General features: G+C 41.0%; 1 protein-coding gene across 1 annotated transcript in view; it reads left to right on the top strand.

Moving 5' to 3' along the window:
- The window catches only part of ST8SIA6 (ST8 alpha-N-acetyl-neuraminide alpha-2,8-sialyltransferase 6), a 44,816-nt gene that overhangs the window by 5,697 nt on the left and 13,799 nt on the right, over positions 1-25,320 (top strand). Inside the window, exons 2-4 of the mRNA XM_009887144.1 lie at positions 23-209; positions 9,724-9,822; positions 16,129-16,215. Coding sequence (XP_009885446.1) covers positions 23-209; positions 9,724-9,822; positions 16,129-16,215 — 373 coding nt within the window. The remainder of the gene's footprint in view (positions 1-22; positions 210-9,723; positions 9,823-16,128; positions 16,216-25,320) is intronic.

Genomic DNA, 25,320 nt, shown 5'->3' with positions numbered 1-25,320 from the left:
GGGGTGTCGGCGCCGTCGTCAGGGATTCGCGGGGAGGAGAGCGGCGCCGCTCACGCCCGGTGGTGTTTAATCCCTGGTTTTGACAACTTTGTTTCCCCCCTCTCGCTTGGCAGGGGCTGGGAGGAGGACGCGGGAGTCGCTGCTGTCACGCCGAGAGTGGTGCGAGCCCTCAGGTCCCCCCTGCCGTCCCTCGCCCAGGGCGGGAACAGGTAGGGGCCGCCCGCCTTCAGGCACCGACGGCGCCGGTCCCCGCGGAGGGGTCGACACAGGCAGAAATGTGCCTTCGCTCCAGTTCGTTCTCCCTTTTGTTTGGGCAGCTTTAGTCAGGGAGCGCGTTAGAGGCTTCATTATACTGAGAAAATGGAAATTCACTTCGGCTGTAGTAAATTACTTGCTCGCAGGGCCTCTTAACGACGGCTGTCGCTCTGCCGTTGGTTTTGAGCCCAATAAAATGTTGGATTATGGCAGTTTTGTACCATGCAAAAAGTGCTTGCTGAATGGCATGTTCCAGGTAGCTTTTATTCTTCTTTCCAGGAAGGTGGAGCTGGGTAATATTGTTATCATTTTTGCAGTGTGTACTTAGTCAAAAATACAGATTTCTCCTTTAAAATCCATAGGATGAAGACCAGACATACAAAGCCCTTTTCATGTTGTGTAGCATCTTACTTCGTAGGAGCCCTTTCCCTTGATCCCGTGTCTTGATCTTTTGTATCAGTGTAGATCTTTGCTTTACAGCCTGTTATTTTATACTGTGAAGTTTAAAATGAAAATATTTGGTAAAATTAGCAGTGAAACATGTTGTATCTTAAGTACAGGCTTCAATATTAACGACTGTGTTTTCGTGCTCTTGAGTCTTTACAGACTGTAGGAAAACTAATAGTGCGGAACAGGGTGGTGTAATCCACACATGAGATTTTACTATGTAAGAAGCAGTTTGTAAATATTTTTGTTACTGTCTTTTACTTTATATGGCTTCATTGACATCACCATTCCAATGATTATTATATGCTTATATATATTATGGTCAAAAACACATGATAAAAATTAGAAAGAACTTGGGAAGTGGGTCTTTAAAAGGAACTGTGATGTCCTGGTTATACTGAAGTCAATGGTGACAATGCAGTTAACCTTACTGATGCCACCATCTCACCCAATCTAGCTGAATTGGAGGTTGAAACAACATATGCTTTCCCTAAGTGAATGCAAGTGACATTAGTTGTAGTAACTATTGGAGTGTACGCGAACAGCAGGTTTCTTGCGCGTTTCCGATGAGAGATCCTCCTGCTCCCTGCCTCAAAATTTAGAACTTTCACAAGCTGTAAGTTTCTAACATCATTCAAAATTTGAGTGAAACAAAAGGAACAGGAACATTTGCAGCATTCTCACTGCTGTTATGGGCTTCTAGCCTGCTTCTCTCTCCTGTGCTCATTTTTTCCTTTTCTGCCTTTTTTTCCTTCTTTTCCACTCCTTACACTTTATTGGTTTTTCAGTATGTACTCTGTTCTGCTTTGGTCTTGTAGCTGTCACTCCATTCTCCTCTCTGCTCTGTTTTGTGTTATGTCTGTGGTCCCCCCCTGCCCCATCTTCTCATACTCTTCCTTTTCCCTGCTAGTTTCTGAGCTGCAGTCTCCTTCCACTCAGCTCTGTGTGCTAAACCATGGAGTCAGATTGACTAGAAATGCTGGCAGAGAGCACTTCAGAGAAAAGAGTCTAGCTGCTTCCCATCTGCTGTTAGTACACTCACAACTGGAGCAAAGAAAGTGGAAGCAACACATACCGAAGAGGGCTGAAAATTTGTGGTGTGTATGGCTCAGTTTTTAATCTCTGTAATAAGGCAAGTGAGCATGAGATTTTAAATACGTGTTTTTCCTTAATCTACTTGGAGGATTTTGGCACCAATTTGGAGCTAGTTTTGATCCACCTGAAATTGTATTTCTTCGTGACTAAGTGACGGCAAAAGCGTGACAAGTAAATTATTCACCAAAAAAAGTTTCATTTCACTCTAGCTCCTATAACCATAGTGTCTTTGGAGGGATGGCTTGCTGGCTGAATCCAGGAGGGGATGTTCTTTCTCACCTGAGTGACTATGCTTAGTTAGCTGGCCTGACAGGAGTCTGTGGTGCATGTTTGGCTTATGAGGAAGAAGGGAGAGCTGCTGGACTGACCAGGAGCTGTTACTTAATCCAGAGAGCAGCTCTGGGCAGGGAGCCATGCTGTAGGGGTTTGATCCAGGCAGCAGCTGGACTGGGCCTGGCTGAGGGCCATGGTGGAGAGATTTGATCCAGAGAGCATCTGGACTCATTCAGGAGATTCAGACCAATCCCTCCGTGATGGAGATGGATGGTCTGGTCTATAGGAATTCGATTCCAGTTTGCAGTGGGGTTTTTGCTGCAGTATCCATCAGTATAGCAAAAGGACAGAAGAGTCCCTCGTTGAAATAGGTTGTACAGGGGTTAGTGAATTTTTGAATCAGATGAGGCTACGTTAGTATGTTGATGCATAAAACTAGGAACAATCTATTGGTGCAGACTTCCCAATGCATGGTTCTCCTAAAGCACCCTGATGGCTTGAATAGCATTGCTGTGTTGCTGACAGCAATGTCTTTTCCTGGGTAAGAGTAAGAGGATGTGCATGGATGCTAGGTTAGACTCTGACCTCTTCATCAGTTTGACACATTTTTCTGGAAAGCTAAGATTTTCTCAGAAAATTTGGTGGGAGGATCCAGGAAAGGAAAAAGAAAAAAAAAACCCTGGGTACTATCCTTCTTGAACTCAAAGTATAAGTAACCTAGACAATCTTCATAATCGCAAGCTAATCTTTCTTCTTATCATGGTTTCCTTTGTTGTTGGAGGTATGTGTGTAACCGGACATCTCCTGAAGAATCTCTAAGGCCCTATTATTCTGTTGCCTCGCAATAATGAAAGCTAATCTGTTCTTTTACTTAGAGTAATTCTTTTAATGGGATGAAACTGAAGGATGAAAAGATGAAAAGCAGGGGATTGGTTCGGACTGTCATAGATATTTAGGCAGCTATTATGCACAGTGATATTTAATTAGATGGTGACCAGGCAGCTAAAGTTCTCTGAGGACTGTGTCTTAGTAAATAACCTTGAAGACATGGTTTGTTTCTTACAGGACATTTCTTACCACTTTTCTTTGGTAAATGTTAGATAACTCAAACAATGTGACTGCCTCTACAGTGTGACTTCCAGTTTTTGTCTTGGGTTTATTTCACAGGCTACTGTGCCTGTTAGTAGGGTTTCTTACAGAAAAAAAGGGCCATTGTTAGTAACATTTCTCTAGTACTCCCCAAATTTATTCATGGAACCAGTATCATTTACACTGCAATACTATGGTTCTCTGGCAAATTCTCATGTCTATGCCTCATACCATCCTCTCAGTTTTTAAGCTGTAACTGCAAGTATACCTTAAACTTGCTTAAGCCAACAGGACAACCGAAAGAAGTAATCTTGCACTTGTCCCACGTTTAAACACTTGGTCCTCCCTCCCTCCCCAACTGTATTTGTGCCAGCGTATTTGTTTGTGTAGTCACAGCATTAATAGCAAAATAGAGGGCTCAGTACTGCTAGTGCTTATCAGGGGAAGGTGACAATAATAAAAGGAGCTAGGTAGTGTTTTCTTTGTTACGTGGCCCAGAGTGTAGTAGGTTAAGCTTGGGCAGAAATTCTAGGTCCTTTTGTACTCACCAGGAATATATAGCAGATAAAAGTGCCAGCCCCAGAAGGGAAGTGAAAATAGTTTCCTCAAGCACTATTTGTATATACTTTATACACAAGTAATAACAAGGCAGCAGTACCCTGAAGAACTGACCACCAGTACTGTTACTCCGTTTGTGTCGCCAATTTTAAGGCATTCACTTACTAATTGCCTAACTTACACTCTGTCTTCGCAGGTCCAAGGGAAGCACTGTGTAGAGACCGTTGGGGTAATTGAACAGTGGGAGGAAGTGATTGAGGAGCTATGAGTAAACAAGTTAGTATTAATACAGCGTTCCATATTGTTGGTTTCTGCAATTCCTCTCTCAGCAGCAGATCTTTATGCAGGCCTAGGGAATAAACAACTATACTTAATTAACTATGCTACAGAGACCTGTACATTCTGTCTCCTGTCAAAATACTGCATTCTGGCAGGCAGAAGGGGAAGAAGAGACAGGCTATTACCACGATTATGAGCAGTAGCTTAGTATATTGCACAAATAATTTGCTACAGTTTAGATTAGTCAGCACTGGTGGCCACTTCACTAATTTTACTGCTCTCTTAGTATTTTTTCCCTTCATTCCTAAGTGATGCATGCAGGCATATTTTCGGAGTGCCTTTCTAACACATGCCTCATGTGTTAGTTCTGTCTAAATGAATAGGTGTTCAGTTGAAAGCTGCTGCCAGGACACATTTGTGTTCTGACAGTGGTGAAAGGTTTCCCAGCCTCTTTCTATTTACTTGGTCCAAGTGAAACTGCTCTGTCATCCTGTCTGTCGTGTGCTATTGTAACATCATTTTAGTGTAAGTACCTTATTCTTTTCACTTTACCCACCATAAGACTCTGAATGTTGCTTGTCATGTTACCTGTCATGCGGTTTATGGATTTTATAAATAAAAAGTATGATGTTACATATAACTCCGGTGAATGCACTGGAAAATCTTCCAAATAATTTAAAAATGCAGCTTGTCTAAAAGACCTGATTTAGCATTCCTTAGATAAGCAAAACCTCCATGGGAACTTGAACAAGGATAGTAGGATCCGTCTCTTTCACAGTTACTGTGATTAATGTTACAAGACAAATTCTTATTCCTATGGTTTGATAAAGCTATTTTTATAGTCTATTTCACCAAGCATTTAAATTGTGTATTGCCTTATTAATGAAGGTGTTGTGAACCTTAAAAATGTCCCTATATTCTTGTCATCGGATTAATTTGAAATAGTGTCAAAGATAGCACTTAAGAGCACTCTTCCTAGGGAAGTATGGAGTACAGGTTTTTAATCGTATTCAACTAATAGACTGTGAGATTCAAATATGAATTAGTCTCTTCAAGGGAGAGATTAAGAGAGAAGGTATTCACAAACTGGATAGTGTTGTTCAAGTGCCACTTTGGTAGAAGGATATAAATGTGCAGTTTTGCATGCAGAGGTTACGCTTTTTAGCTGGAGACGCTCAGCTGGAACTGGGTTCAGAGGTCCTGTGCTGCTTCAGGCAGGCGAGAGCAGGAAGCCATAGAAAAAGTGCAACAACTACTTTTGCTGGGCACAGAGTGAATAAAGCCAATGAGTGGGATTTTTCCTTATGTTCAGTGTGGACTTAACTCTTGCTGAAATTAGGGGTGAAATTCTTGTTGCTTTCAGTGCTGCCAGGCAGTCCAGTTCTGAGCTGTTTTGAAAATCTCACTCCACGTTCTTTCAGTTGTTTCCAGCTGATTTTGTGGGAATACTGGAGGATTGGCCTTTCGGTCCTGGGCATATCTTTATGTTACAGTATAATTCACAGCGCTATATTTTCTTTTCCCATCTGCTTTTTGTTTTTCCCACTACCATTCATCCTTTTTCATCCATCTTATGTCTGTCCATTTTCCTACTCTGATAACTTTTTGGGGTTGAGTTTCGTTTTGTTTTTAAAGGGATTCCCTTTTCTTTCCCTCCCTGTACCACTGCTCCCCCAGAACTCCATGTTAACTGAGGTACCTGTCTGCCTGGTGATTCTCTGCACTAAGGCTCCCTGTAGTCTCAGGACTGAATGCTACAGGTGCAGCAAAAGGGGCTGTGGACTTTCCATATTTTTTCTCTATTTCTTTTTCTAAAGTTGGGTGCAATCCTTGTCTTAAATAATTTTACAGTTTAAAGAACTGCTGTCTTCCTGAGAGCAAGATATAGAATAACAACGTACTGATAAATATGACACATGGTCTTAATCTACTGTGGATTTATTAAAGTACAGATGGTGTACTTTCTGAGTTCCTAGAATTACCATAGGAAGTATGTGGTCCTCAAGCTGTTCATATAGGATTTTAAAAAAACCTCTCTGTTTTTCAGATTTTGGCCAGTGAGATTGGCTTTGAGAACATCTAAACCCTAAGGGAAATGCAGCAGAAATTTCTCACTTTCATCCATTTTATGAGTTCAAGTCAACAGAATATAACATGGTCTCCAAGTTCTCATCTAGCTTGAGTTTGCAAAATTAGTTAAATGTAGCCTGATATCTGCGTTGTTAGGCATGTTATCTGATTTCGCTGCAAAAGTTTTGGTGCTGTTCTAAGTATTGAGCAAAGACTGTCATCCCCTAGGTCCAGTAAATTCATTTAGTGATAAATGTTGCCTAACATAATTGTCCTAAGTGATCAGAAATCTAATCTGACTCTGATGTCTGCACAACTCTGCAATGAATAATGCAGTAGAAGTCCGGACTGCCACTTGCACACCCCTTTTGTCTGAATGCAAAAATCTTTCACTCTTGTGAAGCAGAGGCCGCTCTGACAGTGAAACAGAAATTCAGAAACTTCACTTTTACTGGAATGAGTCATTGTTTTGCATGTCTTTCAAATAAATATTTTTATTTTTGTATCTTATTGCACCATATAAAGAGCGTAGAGTAAATTTTGTGTGGAAAAAGCCACAGAAGCAGCATTTTGGTGATCTATCTTGTGCCTGCATTATGTGGATAAAGAATTTTGATTAAAATTCGTGTCTGGTTTTTCCCACCATTGTGCCATTTTCACCAATCTTTACATGTGTCATGGAAAGGGAAGGAAAGACTCCTTATTCCTTTGTTCTCCCCTTGATGGCTGTAAAAGTGATTGTCAGGATTTAATGACAAAACAGAACAGGGATTTATTTTGCTCATTCTTTTTTATCTGACTTCTTCCTTTTTTGAATTTTTCAAGTCTTGAAAATGTGTGCATAAAAAGCAATTATGTATTAAAAAAAAGAGGCAACTTGCTTCAGTTGATCGTAGTGCTATGAATTTAAAAAGACTAAAAGTCTGTTGAGTAAAGCTTGTATTTGGTTGAGAGAATATTTATTCACTGTCCCACTGGTCTCAGGACATAAATTAATAGGAAGCTCTAAGGACCTTGTAATGATTCCCTCCACAGAGTTGAAACCTACTTGTGAAAGAATGTTGGCTCTTGGGCGATGCCCGCAAACGCACCTCGCAGTGAGCTGGTCTGACCTGAACGTGGTCTTCCTGGCAGGCCTGGTGTGTTAAAGAAGGTCTCCTCTGGCCAGCTGTGCCTCAGAAGGGCTGGTGCCACTTCTCAAAGCAGCACCCAGCACCTTGATTTTTAGTTCTAATGAAAGACTTATTTGCAGCTGTAACGTGCACTCGGCTTATGATAGCAATAGTTCTTTTTTTAAGGTGCTGTTTATGCAGCTAAGCTTTGCCCGTAGCTGTTTCTCATACTTTTAAGCTGCAGCTGCAGGAGAATCATTTGAGCTTACTGAATTCAGGAAGCCAGAGAGAGGAAACATTTAGTGCTAACTACATTTGTTTGGGAACTGGTGTTGGGTTCTTCTGTGAAAGGGCCCACCTGGTTCCTCGGTGTAGACAGCACCGTTCAGACCAAGCTGCAATAAACCTGTGTGTGTAACTGGTGCAGGCAGAATATTTGCTGGCACTTACTATGTAAGATCTGCTCAGTTGTTTGCTCCAAACTGCGTGCTCTCAGTGTCTACTGCCCTCACATTGGTATGTCGCTCCTTGAAAAAGAATTAGATAAGGAGCTGTAAGTAAAAATCAGCCAAGGAGCTCTCAGTAGGTAGTGCCAGCTGTTACTATCTATTAAAGTCACTGCAGAACTGAAAGGACAAGAGGTTTATGTTGTGTTGTCTTACCATTGCCCTCAAAAAAGGGTATGCAGACTGCATACTTCCTTAGGGGCACTGAGTGTGTACTGGGAAGAAGTTCCTGATGCTGGAAATAAAGGGAGAGAGCTGATCTCTCTCCTCTGCAGCCTACGTCCTGGGTGAATTGCTCCTATGGAGTGACTGATTCACTAGAAAATTCATGTGCAGTGGAAAGAGAAGGAAACGCGCTTTGTTCCTTTTCCTCCCCTGTGGTAGCTGTGAACATGCCAGTCAGTTCAGTAGTAAAATAAACAAGCATTTATTCTGCTTGCTTTTCTTCAGTCAGTCTTCTTGTCATTTGAATTGTTTTAGGATTTTATTTGTTTAAGAAGAGAAGGCTCAGGGGGAACCTTATCAATACCTGAAGGGAGAGTGCAAAGAGGATGGAGCTAGATTCTTCTCAGCGGTGCCCAGTGACAGGACTAGAGGCAAGTAGAGGCACGGGAGGTTCCCTTTGAACATCAGGAAACACTTTTTCACTGTGAGGGTGACTGAGTTGTCCAGGGAGGTTGTGGAGTCTCCACCCTTGGAGATATTTAAAAAGCCGTCTGAACGCAGTCCTGGGCAGCTGGCTGTAGGTGGCCCTGCTTGAGCAGGAGGTTGGACCAGATGACCTCCAGAGGTGCCTTCCAACCTCAGCCACTCTGTGATTGTGTGACTTGAAATGGCATCTTTCCTAAGTAAGAGCTTCAATATCAGTTTGTCAGAAACCTTGTTGCTAAGTGGTCTCTCTGTTTTAATAAGTGAAGGCAATGGAGTTTTGGTCCTTGTTAGTAAAAGGAATGCTAGTTCAGAAGCAGAGCGCATTGTGTACAAAGCAGGAAGACCCTTTCTCTTTGTGTACGGTGGCCTCTGTACAGACATGGCTCAGTTCTTCCTTGTTGCTATGAACAGCACGGGTATTAGCTCACACCCAGGAGTGAACGACACAGCATCTAGATCTTCTGTATTTCTAGTTCTGGTTTGGACAAATAAGTTGCAGTGTCCAAGTGCTCCAGAAGTAGTGAATCGGTGGAAATAACTGAAGAGGCATGGGGAGAGGGGAAGATGGTGAGGAGCAAGGAAAATAAAAGTGCTGGAGGAAAAATGCTCCATGACAAATGACAATATGTAGCAGAAGGTTGATGACAGAAGAGGGTGTTTGTATGAGATTGAACCTAGATACAGGGTGAACTGATGTGAATGGAGGAAGACCTTGGTATCTCAGTCATTTACTAATTTACAGCTCAGTCTTCTATGGGGACTGCCAGAGCAAGAGGACCACACGGGAGTTTGTTGAAACTAAGACAACAGGAGTTAAAAATCACTGTCTGGCACTTGCCTTGGTTCCTTTTACAAATATTTATTCTCACTGTGTAAATAAAGAAAAAACAAGGAAGGAAGTATTAAGCTCGAGTCAGTAAGTTAAAGTCCACATAGAAAGATCCACTTCACCTGTGCTGTTTCCTGTACATACTGTATTGGCTCTGAATATTGCATTTCATCAACAACTTTAGGAAATCACATCTGCTAAATATTTTACTGGTTAATATTTTAAATATATTCAAAACATAATGTTCAAGAGGCTTGTCATTTCATTTCTTTTTTTAAGTACATTTTCTGATTACAGCGTAAAGCTGAAAATATGATTCAGACTATGAAATATGGTTACTTTAAAGAATCAAATATTTTATAGTCACTAGCAGCAAACTCCCCTTTTATACAAGAGCTTGACAATAGAAGTCAATAAGATTTCTTTGGTAATGTTTTCAGCTAAATCAAGGGTTATTAATCTTATTGTCATAGCAAAGTAAATGTGACAGCATTGTCAGAATATGTTCTCTCTTTTAAAGTTTGTTGCTTTTCCTCCCTGTCCCCCCCTTTTTTAACAGAACAACTGTTAATAAAAATGGAATTTACCAGTTTGAACAGGCTTCAAAATGTAAGGCAATTCAGGACAACATTTTGTCATCATCTATCAAGAAGAAAAGGTAGGTGTTTGCTGTGCTTTCAGCTTTGTTTGTTTTAAATAGAAGTGTAAAAGAGTGTCCTCTTTTATATAATTCTCAATGATATGAATGTGGAGCTATACGACAGGAAACTGAAATTGTTCAACCAATGTTTGCCTGCATTTTTTCTTTCACATGAATTAGATTTATTTGAGGTTGGATTTTATTTTTTTTTATTTTCACAATATAAGTCAACAAGATTTCTCCTTGCCAGTTAGCAACATTTTATTCCAAGATATTCACAAAAGGTTGAACAGAGTCTGTGAGATATAATTTCATTCTTAAGTGTCTTTTTCCTGATTGGTGAACACTCCTGCTATGAGCAACCTCAGTTAATGGATTCTTTTCAGCATATTCACTAGAGTAGGTATGGAAATGTACTAGTATAAAAACTTGCTAATTAATTACACTTGTTATAATAACTAGTCCCGAAGAAAATAATAATTCCGTTTTAGATACGTGGAAAAAACACCTCAAATTAATTTTGGGTTTCAACTTGCTGTTCTGCCTTCTCCTGACATGGAAAAAAAACCTTTGATATCAGCCCTGCTCAAACTCCTTGCCACTTTCTCAAGTGAAAATGGGAGAAGCAGCTCTGTGGAAAGGGACCTGGGAGTCCTGGTGGACAACAGGGTGACCATGAGCCAGCAATGTGCCCTGGCGGCCAAGAAGGCGAATGGCATCCTGGGGTGCATCAAGAAGAGTGTGGCCAGCAGGTCGAGGGAGGTCATCCTCCCCCTCTACTCTGCCCTGGTGAGGCCGCATCTGGAGTACTGCGTCCAGTTCTGGGCTCCCCAGTTCAAGAAGGACAGGGATCTGCTGGAGAGGGTCCAGCAACGGGCCACAAAGATGATTAGGGGATTGGAACATCTCTCATATGAGGAAAGGCTGAGGGACTTGGGTCTCTTTAGCGTAAAGAAAAGAAGATTGAGGGGGCATCTTATTAATACTTACAAATACTTAAAGGGAGGATGCCAGGGGGATAGGAACAGTCTTTTTTCGGTGGTGCCCAGTGATAGGACGAGGGGCAATGGGCACAAGCTTGAACATAGGAAGTTCCATCTTAACATGAGGAGGAACTTTTTTACCTTGAGGGTAGTGGAGCACTGGCACAGGCTGCCCAGAGAGGTTGTGGAGTCTCCCTCTCTGGAGACATTCAAGACCCGCCTGGACACTGTCCTGCGCAGTCTGTTGTAGGTGACCCTGCTCTGGCGGGGGGGGTGGACTAGATGATCTCCAGAGGTCCCTTCTAACCCTGACCATTCTGTGATTCTGTGAAGTAGCTCATTGCTTTTGACATGTAATATTTTGTCTATACGGATGTGCCAGTAAATAATGTAAATAAGAAAGGCTTCCCATTAGGATGAAGTTCCAGCTTAAAATTAATTATGTGCGATGGTGTCTTTAAAATGGGAAGCTTTTTTTTCCCCCCTCCATTTGTAAAAAGAGAAAAGGAATGAGAAACAAAAGTTCTGCTAAAAATAATTATGTGCCTTTCCCCATTCAAAGAACTGGAGAAGTCAAATTTTTCCTTAACCCAGAAAAACCATTAAATTATGATTTTAAAACTTCTCCTGTCTTTTCTGTCCCCGTCCTCACTTTTTCATTGCATTTTAAGATCTTTCACCTGTTTTTAAGTGATCATATTCCCAGCACTCTTTTCAGTGAGACCTGAAACAGAGGCTGGCAAACAGAGGTCAAAGAATACAGTTGGCTAAAAAATTGAGTGATTAACACCAAGAGGACAACCAGTCACTGTGTGGTCTCCAAAGTCTAGTTATAGCAGTATAAATGCTGTTATTTATCCCGTATGTTAGGAAGCTGTAGAGGCTGCAGCAATGCAGATGCGCTCTTCATATCTAGAACATTTTGGAGCTGAGATTGTAGGAGAAACTTTAGCAAGTGTCAGACCTTTATTCTGTGGCTAAAGAGAAAGGAGCTGTACCAATAGGAAGAAATTTTTCACTTTGAGGCTGGTGAGGCACTGGAACAGGTTGCCCAGAGAAGTTGTGGAAGCTCCATCCCTGGAGGTGTTGAAGGCCAGGCTGGATGGGGCTTTGAGCAACCTGGTCTAGTGGGAGGTGTCCCTGCCCATGGTAGCGGGGTTGGAACTTGATGATCTTCAAGGTCCCTTCCAACCTAAACCATTCTATGATTCTATGATTTAACTAAGGCAGAAGATGAATTGGGCAGGTAGGAAGAGAAACTGATGTTTGGAACAAAGGAGCAAGTGCTTGATTGCTTGTGCCATGAATATTGCAACTCATTGCCCTTCACTGAGGGGAGCTGCAGGGATCTTTGTTGCTTTTTCAAGGCGTGACACACAGGCATGGTATATAAATGCTTTATAGTGCAGTTCTAGGTTTTCAGGGACTTTCTGGACACTCTTGCCTCTTAAGTTGGCAGAAAGGGAAAAAAATTACTAGTTTAAAGCTTGTCAAATGATTTGATAGTAAAAAATGCTATGTAAGTGGGAAGTTATTATTATAGCAGGTATGTGCTGGTGGTGATAAAGAGCCTTTGCTGGCAGTTTTCCATTTTTATCCTAGAGCAAGCCCTGTGCACACTTTCCTGAGGGCTTTAAAAACTGATAGTTGTGTTGGTAGTATTGAAGTGTCCAAAAGCAAAAGGGATCCTCCTTTTCTTTTGCATTTCCTCCTGTTGTTTTTCTTTTTATTTGTTTCTTTCTTGAACATAATCTGCCAAGTAGGAATATCTCCTTTTTTTCACTCCTGCTGCTCACTTTTCCTTCTAATTCAAGTAGGGTTTTTTTGGAAGTAGGTGTTTAGTTTTAGCAAGTAACCAGTAGGGCTGCACCTCTCTCTCTGTTCTGGCATTTTACGTATTGTCTCCCTACTATCTCAACTCTTCTGTCCTTGCTGTTGTCCTTTAGATATCTGCCAAAAATTAGGAGATACTTATACTTTGTCAGTGCCTCAACTGTGCATAATAATTCCACCTTAGCCACTGCAGTTAACATAGAAGGTCACTGCGTACCTAACAATCACTATAGGCAAAAAAACCTCTTCCAGGTGTTATATGTCAGCAAGGCTCACACAGTATAAGTGAGTTTCCTACAACACTAAGTTATTATAATGGTCGTGGTGCAGGTGGCAGACAAAACCAGGACAAAACGTGTTTCATTCACTGTTCTCAGCACTGTAATTATTGTCTTGTCCACATATTTTTACAGTTCAATTTACCTGAGCTTTTTTATCTTAATAGTAAAACCCTTTTGGCATCAGTGAATATGTGCTGTAAGCTCCTGGGTGCCAGTGGAAATATATGTATTGTCCCAGCTCTTTTAAACGGAACAGTGGAGAAGAGGACTGTCTGGGTTACAGCAGAGCCATGAAATGATACCCTGATGGCCTTCTGGACTGATTCCATTGCAGGAGTGAGTCCCCAAGGCTCTTTTAAAGCAGGAAATGCTAAAATAGGCTTTCTGAGAGGAAAACAAAGCTTTCTGGGTTGTAAACCCAGCTGCAGCAAGTCCCAGAGCTTCACTTTGAGTCTTTAAAAAAAAATAATCTATGGGCATATTGTCTGTGTTCAAGTAGAGTTCATTTCATGGAAGCCTTATATTGGTGTGAGCAGATGTGGCGGCCGCTTTGCAGAGCTGTCACTGTCATGAGTTCCTGTCCCCCAGGACGTGCTGCTGTGTTGTCTCTGTCACTTGCAGTGCTGGCAAGCACCAGCAAGGATGAGTTCTGACAGTCTGTAGTGTCTTTGTTAAGTCACAAGAGGAGCAAAACTGGGGAGTGTTCTGCCTTGTAAAGAGCTGTAAGTGGTGCTTTTCTGGGTGAGCTGGTGAGCTTAGGCACCTCCAAGCAAGAGTGATTCCATCCAGTAGACAACAGTGGAAAGGCAGCCGTGCTCTTGCATTGTAATTGGTGTTCTTACCCTAGGTGCAGCTTCTGTTACGTGTATAAGAAGGTCCTTACAGTTTCTGACAGTGAATGCCCGTGTTTCTCATGAGGCCTCAGAACTAGCACTATGGACGATGCTTTGATTTTTCTTCTTACTGTATGTTTCCCTGTAACTTGCTAATAACTTGTCAGTCCATGCGATTTCTTTCCGAGTTGATGGTAATTTTTCTTTTCATTTCTGACTCTGATCTTCATCTTATCAATGTCTTTAGGCTAGAATTTTCCTTTTCTATATTTTTTTTCTCCTAGATAATGATAGCCTAAGTAACTTTTCATGCTCTGTTATCCTATTAATTCTTGGAATTTTTCCATAAGTCCCAGCATCTAAGAGTTATTTATTGTTTAGCCTTAAGGAATAAAACTAGATGAGTGATTCAACATCAGCATAGGCTATTTTGGTCCTGTGTTTCTGTCCCATCCTACCCCCACATGTGCTCCCTGTCCTGGTGCTGACACTTGTCTGACCCCACAGTGAGCCAATTTAGGTAGCAGCTTCAGCAAGAAAGTAGTTCCATTTTCTCTGGCTGCAGTTCCAAGGCTGCTAATACAACATACCAGCTGGCAGCTGCCAAAATAGGAAGGCCTTGTTCCCAGTTTCTCCAATCCCATCATTTCTTGCTTATACTGGCTGTGGTGTTCGATGGAATCTTTCCTGAAGAAAACGTATATGCATATTTTTTTCTTTCTGGTTTATTTTTTTGTCATGGTAGTGAGTTCAAGTGGCCTATGAAGGCATTTGACAAGTGCAGAAGCTGGCAAAAACAAAACAGAGGTGGAGTCAAGTAAGTACCAGCAGTGGCTCAAGGGAGAGAATGGATTTGGAGTTGGATTGAAAGGAGGAGGAATGTACTGCACAAGGTCAGATCAGCTGCAGCTGCAATGAAACTAGTTTTGCTCTTTTCCCGCTTCTGCTCATTCATTCCTGTTCTCTTGAGTTGTGCAAGGGCTCAGTAAAATCAGTTTAGTCACAACCATCTAGCTCCTTTAAGAGTTTGCTAAGTCTGGAGAATGAAAATTGTACCTGTTGTCACAGGTGCAAACTTGAGCCAAAGACCAATTCTAATGCAGAATTCCTCTAATAAGTTTCATTTCTTTTTCCATGTGGAAATGGAACATGATTTTACTCAGGTGGAGATAAACAAGTTAACTTTAGCAGTTGCAGTACTGTTATGAGGCAGACAAAAAGGGATCTGTTCTTGCAAATGCTTACCCTAAGGCTGTGGTACTAAAAGCATGCTGAACACAGAGAGAGGACGAAGCTTTCAGGTTGTTGACTTCTGCTGTTGCAATCACCACAGCCTTTTTTATATTCGTTTTCATCAATTCTTGTGCTCCATTTAAAAACAAGTCAGGTTTCTTGCCATCCCAACTCTTGTAAAACTGTTAAAAACATACACTTCTAAATTCTAGCTTAAATAAACTCATGATCATTTGGTTTTGGGCCAATGTTAAGCCATTTTTGCTAAAATAATATGAGGTACATCTTTTCTGGAGACATAAGTCCCATAGAATTTGTAGTTACGGCATCCATATCATCTCTTCTTCCCATTCCCCCAGTCCTTCTTGTAAGTCAGAGTTATTGTTTTAAAAAAATATATATTAGGATCCAAGAACAAATGGGAGAAGTATTAACATTGAACCTATAGGGGAAGAACTGTCTCCATTTTTTTGACTTAAATGTTCTGAAGTATTTCACATATGGACAAACTTCAATCTGTTGAAAGGGTTTAAAAGGAGCAGAAAGCTCTCTGGTTACGTGTACCAATGTAACCAAAGTGCTGGTTGATGTAAACCGACAGATTGTGTTATTTAACAGATAATCTGAAGGAAAACTTACATCTGTAAATATTGATCTATGGTCTTAGATGATTGAATTGAGCTTTGGGGACTCTATAAGGTAAACGAAAGAAAAGGCATAAGAAGGGTGATGTTTCATCTTGGCTTGCAAGAGCCACATTTCAAAACATTTTTGAAGTTTAAAGCACCAAATACAAGAAAGAGATTTTTTTTTTTTGTATTATTTGTGACCTTTGCACTTGAGATGATTTCTAATAACTTCAAGATATTTAAGGTCAAATATTTAAGTTTGAAACCAGTGTACTTTTGAAAGTTTCTGAAAAGAAAAGTTCATTAGGACATCACTGTTAAGAAGCAATGTTTAATAGGTCATGCTAATTAAATGAGGATAGTACTGTTACAAATTACAAAAATAAAATAGGTCACGGAGTTCTGAAAGCAATCTATTATATATGCATCATTCACATTATTATTAATACATGCATCATTTGAATGTTTTAGAGACTGTTTCTAAATATACATATGTATATATTCTAGTGTTTGATGTTGTTGCCTTTTTTAGATATTCAGAAGATTATTATCTTCACATAGTCACAAAACTGCAGAACTGCACCTGGACAAGGAGACCAGAAGAATCTACAAAATTCAGGTAATTTTTGTTTTCTCATTTAGAAAAATTGTTTACCCTAGATTCATCTAACAAGCCATAAATTTAAATCTCCCCTTTTGAAAAGATAATTTTGTATCGCTTTTAGACTACATTCATAGCTATACATTTCTATTAATCTTTTGATGCTGGGGCTTGTTGGTTATTTGAATTGAACTGTGCAAACTGAGTACAATAAAAGAACTACACAAATGAAGTAATTTTACCTGTCTCCACTGTAAAGAATAGTTAACTAACTTAAGTAGAATAGATTACAATATTGCTGACACAAAACCTACAGTATTAAAAAAAATCAGTAATGTGATTTTTGTCCGTCTGAACTGGCATTCTGGTAAAAGGCTGTGCAACGAAGCAGTGTATTTCTTACCTCAAGACTATTGCTTCTATTAAAGAAGTGCCCAAGGCACTCATTACATTTGACGCTGCGTGTCATGGCCCTTGAGCATGTAAGCATGTGATTACATCTGTCCTTGTTCGGGATGGCACGTAAGTACATGCTCAGTAGGGACAGTGATCCCTGAAAAGCTTCCACTCTCATTTGGAAAAGCATCATGCTGGGTTTAGAGAACAGCTTCACTGTGCCAACCCTGTTTTCTCCAGAGGGAGAGACTCTCTTGAATTGCATTATTACCTGGATCAGAATTAAAGATTCTGTCATGATCATTAAAAATAAATAAACTGACCTGCCTTCTGATTCTTTTGAGTTAACTAGCATTGAAAACTTAATATCCACATGCTCAGCATGATACCCTTGGAAGAAGTAGTTTGGGGAGAGGTAGTGCTTTCTGTGCAACCTAAATTGCTGTGTTTGCTGTGTATCATAACTGACTAATGGTGTTTCCCAAAGCTGAGGTAGGAGAATACACAGAGGTAAGGTTTAAGGAACTTTCAATTAACTCGGGCAGGTTTTAGCTGTGCACAGAGATACCAGATGATGCTAAGGTGCTGTTCTGTTTCAGAACAGGCAGGTATCTTGTACAGTTGACAGGAGGTGAAACTATTCTCATCTGCACTTCACCCTGCTACACTTAGGGATTTTGTTTTCTAATCTTTCTTAACTCATCTTCCTTCTGAATGGACCACCACCACTTACTGGAAATTTGCCACTTCTGCTATGCCGGGTGTACGAGTCAGTGGCAGAGTAACCACTCCTTGTTCCAGCTTGACTTCTTCGTTTATTGCTTCTGCATTCTCCCTTCCACTGGGCCAACTTCTTCTACGTCTTCTAGGCCTATGGGAGTCAAACATGACACCCTCTATCTAAACTGTCATACAACGGTGGGATGGTTAGACTTGAAGTACAAGATGCTTACTGTTCCTCTTGCTGTCTTTGCCTTCCAGCAAGGAGTGTGGGTTACAAGTAGTCAAGGTGGGTTATACAATGGATGATCAGACTGGAAATAATCAAAAGTGAAAACTGTGGGGTGCGCTAGGCCACTTAGAAAATGTGGACTGTACAGATGTTGAGGTGAGCTTGCTAGCTTTAACTTAGCTTAAATAGCAAGCGAAAAAAGTCTTTTGAAACCCGTGGTTCAGCACAGACTGGACAAACCCTTATTACTTAATTTGCATTCAAGGGCTGTGCTGTTATGGTTTCATTGCTTTTTAACATCCAAACTAGTGAGAGTATTAGCTATTTCATATGTATACAACCCATGCTGCAATTCTGATGATAGTACTGCACATTCTTCTGTCCCTGTGAAATTTGATCTGGCATTGTGGATGATTATTTTACAAAAGATGTGTGCTTTTGCGTAAGTCTTTTCTTTTTCCATTCAGTCAAACTGCTCTTCCCTCTGTGGTTTTCTGGAAACAGGACATTAAAATTTTACAGTCGTCCTTGCTCCATACTGGAGACTTTCAAGGCTCTTAGCAGTTGGTCAATAGAGGCTTTAAAAAAAATTAAAAAAGGAGAAAACCAAATTCAGTATAAAATTTACTGACTAAATCTGTATACACTCCATGCTTACAGCACTCCCAAACTGATTTATCAGACCTAAGCACAAAAGCCTGGAACTAGCTTTGCAAGGACACTCTAGCTGAGAAATGATGCATTGACAGAGCTCTATGGGGAACAAAGCTTCTAGAAATGTGGTGAAATAAATGAATTAATAATCCCTTGGCAGTGCATCTCTTCCTTTTTCTAACTTTGCCTAGTGTCAGTAATGCATAATAACTGTGTAATACAAATATTACTCCGTTCTAAAAATCTCATTAAGTAGGTAGATAAACTCACCCATTTTGCAGAAGAGGAAATTAATCTCAGAGGGGCTGTGCAGAAGGAATTGGGTAGTACAGCTAGCCACCTGCAAGAGGAGAGCTTGAAGCCGCCTGGGTCGCGTTATTCACCTGCCAGTGCCACCAGAAGTCTGCCTGCTGACTAGCCTGCAGAGAAGCTGCTTGACTTCTTTCCGTGTTTGCCCATCTGTTAAATGGAGTGAACACTTACATGCTTCTCAGGCGTGGTGTCAGTTGTATGACATCTCTGTATTATCCTGAAGTTCTGAAGAACAGGCATGCATATTTATAAGGGATTTGATGTCTTATGCTTTGGGGCATAAGCTAACCTCTAATTAATAAGGTTCAAAAGCAGCTTCCCACGGGTAGTGAATTTCTCAAAGATGCTTTCTTGTGTTTTCCTTTGCAGCTTTTGCTGTTGGCTACCATCATGCTGGTAGTGGAGTGAATGAATATGTGGTCTGAGCCAGTAACTCTTATGTTCCTAGAAGACAGCAGTGTGTGCCAATGAGTACACATCAATTCTCTTTGTAAGCCGCACTCCCAGCAGATCCAGGCCAAATAAAAGAATTTGAATTAGAAGTACAGTGCAGGAAAGAAATACTTGCCTTTGTATTTGGCAAAAGGGTTACAGCTGACAGCCATGTGTGGCACAAACCACAGTGTTTTTGCCAACCCATTGTACAAAAAGCAGAATGCAGGATTCCAGGTTGACCCTCTACTAGCTCAGCTTTGCCATGCCACTGTGCAAACTGTGTCCATTTGTTGTCAGAGAGCTGCCCTTTTCCCTTTCCAGATGGCTTCTTCTAAAGCTGCTCTGCTGTGCACACCCACATGCACTTGACTAGATTGCTGTCTGGCAGTGGTCAGTGTTTCTTGACAGCAACGGGATGTTTACCCATGCATTTCTCAAAATCAAGTAGAATCACAAGGCAAGTACAAGCCATGAGTTTCTCTTTAATACCTCCCATATCCACAGTCACTCTTCTCTGGTTGATTTTTGTCCAGCCTCTGTTGGGGAAGCAGTTTCCTGGCCCTTCTCTTACATCAGCACTGCCAGATTTAGGCTGCCGTCAGAGGAGCAAGTGCAAGCACTTGCTTCATTGCTCTTGCAATCTAGTTAAGATTTGTTGTGCCCCACATTAGTGTCAGCCATTGCTAAAGAGGTTTTCTCTAACTTCACAATAAATGCTAGCAAAGGTGATGCACCTACACCAGAAGTGGTGTAAATGGCATCCTACTAACAGTGATTCAGGGAAAGTCATCTCCAACAGTTTCTGCTACTGACATATAGAGAACTACTTAAAGTATTCTTTATTCAGACCTTTCCTTTACAATATTCAGCTGTGCTTCTGGTTTTTTGTTTCTCGTGTTCTTTATGGCTCTACAGTCATCTAGCATCTCCACATTATCTCTTTGTTTCTAAGCCCGTCTGAATTCTTCCTCCCTTTTGAGATTTACATCAGCTCTAAATTGTTTTAGATGAAACAAGTCCTCAGATTTCCTGGTTATAGGAGAGGATTGGTAAAAACTTGGAAAGGGAGGGGAAATAATCTTACAGCTGCCTGGAAGCATCATTCTTAAACCTCAAAAAAAAAGCCATGCTGGGTAGCTTCCTCTGCAGAGGCTCTTCTAGCTACAGTCAGTAGAGTCTCAGGTTCCCTAGGTAACGTGAATATTAATTATTATATTAGTATTCTTCAAAGGTTTTCCACTTAAAAGAAATGTTTCATTAGTACAACAAATTACAGAGCCCAATTGGGTGCAAGCTGTAATTGTTTTTCACACCTCCACATCTCTGCTTTTCAGACTTTTAAGTTTTATTTATTCTCATTTGGGCTATACACACATGGTGGCAAATAACCTGCAGGTTTTCCAAATAGTTGCAACTCCTGTTTTTGGTGGAAGCTAACAAATAGCTAAAGCAGCACTCAAAATGATAAGGGGGGAGGAGGATGGGGATGATATGGAGACAGGCTGAGCAGATGCTGTGTTTCAGAGAAGCCTCTGGGCGTTGCATTTCTGGGCTATCTCGCTGAGCTTGGAGCCTGGCAAAGCGATGCAACAGTTATTCGGGAGTGGTATCATACTAGAATAGCCCTGTGTGAACTGTGGATACTGGGCCCCCTACCCATGGAAATACCATTCCTGACAAACCTTATTTGCATCTGATAATGAAGGGAGAAGGAAATCCCTAGGTGTAAAATACAGTTTTAAACCCCCTGATGTTACACTGCAAATTAGCTGCCATGCTGCTCCACCCCACCAAAATATTTTTAACTTTTTTAAAAAGAAAACTTTACTACTTTAAAAAAACAGAACCCTGGATCTGGAATAGAATAGTTAAAAGATCAACCTATTTTCCCAGTCCTGTAATTACCTCTTCTGCTTTTTATTCCACTCAACCTCTGTTGCCCTTTTCCCACTTTAATCTCTCTTCTGAAAAATGTATGTTAAACATTCCTGCGGATTATAAAATCCCACTCCTTCTTGAAGACGTTAATTTGTAGTGTGCGACACTCTAACATAAATAACAGTATTGCTTAACACATCTGTGTATTGCAGTGAGCCACAGTTGAAACACAAATAAAATACCCAAGGTCAATTTATGCTTACATAAGCTCACACCACCACATAATCAATAGCTTTCCTAACACTAAACAGATCAATAATTCCACTGTACCTTCTGAAATCTTCCATTCCAGTATACAAAAAAATATGCAGAACTCTGAGATTACAGTGTTATTTAAGAGTACATTTGCTGCAGAGGTTTAATAGTTAATATGTAAAACCAAGAGTATATATTCAGTGACATACTTCTTTTTCAGAAGAGAAAAAGGCTGGGTGGAGAGATAGTAATTGGTGACTGGTTGGAGAACTGGTTGAATCTTTTAATGGCTGTACAGACTATATACTTACCTAAAGGTTGGAGGGTTCCTATAAAGGGAACCTAATTTTGGATCAGACTGAGTTAATTATGTCTTCATGGCAGACTCTTTAAATAGTCTTTGTTTGGAAATTTTATTACACTTTTTACATATTCTGCCTTAATTTCAGATTCAACCCTGTTGGCTTTCATTGTCCTAGACATTTATGATGTTATTTCATTTATAGACAGTTCAGGGGCTGTCACTGTAACATTCCCCTTCAACGCGTTCTATTTCAGATATCAGATTTAACCACTCTTTTCTAAAAGATTGGAATATGTCATAATATACCTCATTGCACTTTGATGCTGTTGACTTGGATTGACAAGAGCCTGCAGAAACCCGTATCATCTAGAGCCCCTAGTGCAGTACAGTAAGGTAATTGCTTGCTCATTATAAAATATTACAGCAGTGGACGTAGATAAAAGGTAGTTTGTAGCTGCACCCTTGACATTTTGCTGTTATATAGTTGAATTTTTTTGTGGGTTCTTCTCTGTACTGTCATGGCAGTCTCTTCAATATGAAACCTCAAAGACTTTGTTGTCTTCACAGGTACAGTACAACAGCTCACATGAACGAATGATTACAAATACCCAAGCTAGATGAACTATTAAAACAAGCTATTAGGCAAGCATAGATTTTTTTCTAGTTATTAGTAATCCACAGACTTTTGTCGCTTGGAATACTTTGCCCTTTATTCAAATGGTACTACTAACTGTGCTGTGAAATACACTTAGCATCAGGCTTACAGAGTTACAGCTTTAAATATTTGCTAGTCTTACTTTGTGTTTGGTTATCTCTTTTATGTGGTGTTTATGTGTGTTGTATAACTGAAAATCCACAAAGAGATATGTCTGTGTAAGCATTGTTGGTGTGATTAATGTGCAAGTGCTTTATAACAGGAGTGATATGATATTTTTTTTGCAAGCAAACATTTGCTTGTACAGATGTTTGTAAAAGGTGGCTTAGAATCAAATGGACTTAGATCATTACTGAAAGGAGTTTGGAGGAGTATCTATTAAAATCTGCAGTTGTTGAAATTCTGCACCTTGCCTAGGCAACCTGTTTCAGTGTGCTTCCTAATACTGAACTTGAGCTTTCTTTAGGGCAAGTTAAGATGATTTTCCTTGCCCTCCCCACCGTGGCCTTTAGAGGACAGTTGAGCATCTACTATTTAGAACCGTGTTTTGAATGTTTTGATACTTCTGCAGTGTCCATCCCCATGCACTTTTCGACTCCTCCCACCTCAGTTTAGTCCAATGTATGAGAGTGAAATATTTCACACTGTCCTCGGCAACGAAGAATGCCCTCTGTGGCCCCAGGTCTACAGGCACTGGTGTCACACTGAAGTGTAGTCTACACAAAATAAATACTATTAAGTTCACACAGTTTTGTCAGATTCTGCAGGCTTATGTCCCCCTGGAGCTACTGCAGCCCCTTGGGGATCACGGTTAACTGTGTTGGCCCTGTGGTCCAGCTCTAGGCTGGAGCAGACAATTCCAGTGGCACACTTTCTTTCCTGTGTCACAAATTATGAGGCTGTGTAAAGTTTTGATGCAGAAGCAAGTCCCTCTTCATACCAGATATTAGGTATCAGATGTTCCGCCATCTCCAGGAAAGCAGGGCTCCATCACACGTTAACAGTTACTTGGGAGGACGAATGCCGTAACTCTGAACATCCCCCCTCATCCTTCTTCTCCCCCCAGCTTTATATACTGAGCATGACATCCTATGGTATGGAATATCCTTTTGGTCAGCTGGGGTCAGCTGTCCCAGCTGTGTCTCTTCCCAACTTTTTGTGCACTCCCAGCCTTCTCACTGGTGGAGTGATGTGAGGAGCAGAAAGGGCTTTGACTGCTTAGCAACAACCAACAACATCAGTGTTTTACCAATACTATTCTCATCCCAAATCCAAAGCATAGCACTATACCAGCTGGTAGTAAGAAAGTCAGCTCTGTTCCCTGAAACTACAACCTCTATTTTGTACTTTGACTGTTTTCTTTCAGTCTGGACTTCTAATGCTGTGACTTGGTCATGAAAACACTTTGTTCTAGGGGAAACCCCAAGTCTAGCAGCTCTGTTAACAACTGGAACTTAAACCTTCTTACCATAAGCTACATCCATGTTCTTACACATACCTGAGGTGGATGTTCAGCCTTTATAGCAACATCCCATTTTCCAAGAGCTGCCCCCATATCTCAGCATTTTCTCCCAGTCAGAACAGACAACGTGGGTCACATTCTGCCCTTCCAAAGAAAACGCCGAGTTTGGCTTTAAGGTAGTACCATTTGGTGCTGTTAAGATTCTGACCCTTGTCTGTTATCCCACCATCTGATTAGGAATTTCTTTGTATGGTAGGTTTTAACAATTTCTCTCTCCCCAGGTGGCATGATGCACAAGTTAAAATGTTGGCTTGGCTTTGCAACACCTTACATATAGCATTTGTTAAGAGAATTGGCCTGTACAATACATGTCATAATCTTAGGAAGTACATGCTCTTTAGGGTGTCATTACCTCATGACAGAGACCACATATGACATTAATACTATGCTTACAATTGTAGTAATAGACTACTTGAACTGCCCAATCTCTACCCCTTTCTCATTGTTAGCGGTCAGTTGTAGAGGTACCCTGTGGCACAGCTTGTACAAAATCCTGTGTGAACAGATCACTAAATATGTTGTCAGTGGGTGTTGCTGTGTGCAGGTTACATGCGTTCCTGCTGGAGCTCTGTACGTGGATGCTTGGGCACGGTGGGATTCTGTGTCATGATTTGATCTAAGTAAGAGGTTTCCGTTATTACCTCCAAATTTTTAGCATGTATGCTCTTAGGTAACATAAGAATATATATCATTAGTTAATATGTATTCTCTTGTTCTCACTGTGTTTCTGAACTAGCCTAACTCTGTTTTACTCCTCAGTGGATCCATAATACTAATTTAAACTATTACTTTCTTATTAATTCTGATACCTGTTTTTCTTCCAGGCTGTTTCTGCTTTTATTGAAGCTCTCATTCTTTTGGAATGAGTAATAAAAAGCAAAAACACATCACCTGTATTAATGAATATTTTCTATCATCAGTTTGCTTTTTCAGGTTCTGGTAGCCATCGCACACAAAGCAGCTGTTTTACTAAAGCCGGGCAAGAATATTCTGTCATTATTCCTTCTCCTCTGAACGTCCCATGGTTGACACAGATAATATTTAGGCCTGCTTCATTTAGCTTTAAGAAAAAAATTCAAGGAAATCAAAATTATGGTTTCTGTGATTCTCCATGTGATTGCCAGGGAGCAGTGAGAGACGGCTGCTCCCTAGGGGACAAGGATCCCAGCACAATAACCTGGCCAGCAGAGCAGTGACCGGCAGCCAGGACCATCCCACCCCCAGCTGGGAGTGGGGCAGCCCTAGCCCTGGGCACGGGCACCTTGCTGGGGATGGGCACCTCCCTGGGGATGGGCACAGCTGTCCCTTCCTGGGGTAGGACTGACGGCCTTGCGGGGCTGAAATGAGGTCCTGGGCCACGGGTAGGATGGGGTGGCCCCAGGGGGCTGGGCAGGGGTAGTGAGGCTTGTTTGTGCCCTCAGGGGCGTGAGAATGATATCTGAATCCTCTTATTACTGCAGTACAGTTTAAGGTTATAAGAAAAGGTGTACAAGAAAGAAAAGCAAGTGGACTCTACTCAAGAGTGGTTCAGTATCATCCAGTGTTCCTAGACTTAATCATTTGACTCTCCTGCCTCATTGCTTCATTTGTATTTTTCCATATGTTTAAAATAGGACACTATATGCCCAGAGCAATTTTTTTCATGATGTGTGCACCTCCTGACCCACAAGAGCATAGTCTCAGTTCCATCCTCACCCTCGTACCTAGTGGTTTTCATTGACCGCAGACTCCCCCTGACCCTTAAGGCTTTGAGCAAGGCA

The sequence above is a fragment of the Charadrius vociferus genome, unplaced genomic scaffold, assembly GCF_000708025.1.
Source record: "Charadrius vociferus isolate BGI_N301 unplaced genomic scaffold, ASM70802v2 scaffold126, whole genome shotgun sequence".
In the NCBI taxonomy this organism is placed as follows: domain Eukaryota; kingdom Metazoa; phylum Chordata; class Aves; order Charadriiformes; family Charadriidae; genus Charadrius; species Charadrius vociferus.
Note: the sequence above shows the minus strand (reverse complement) of the source record. Positions and strands in the feature narration are given on the sequence as shown.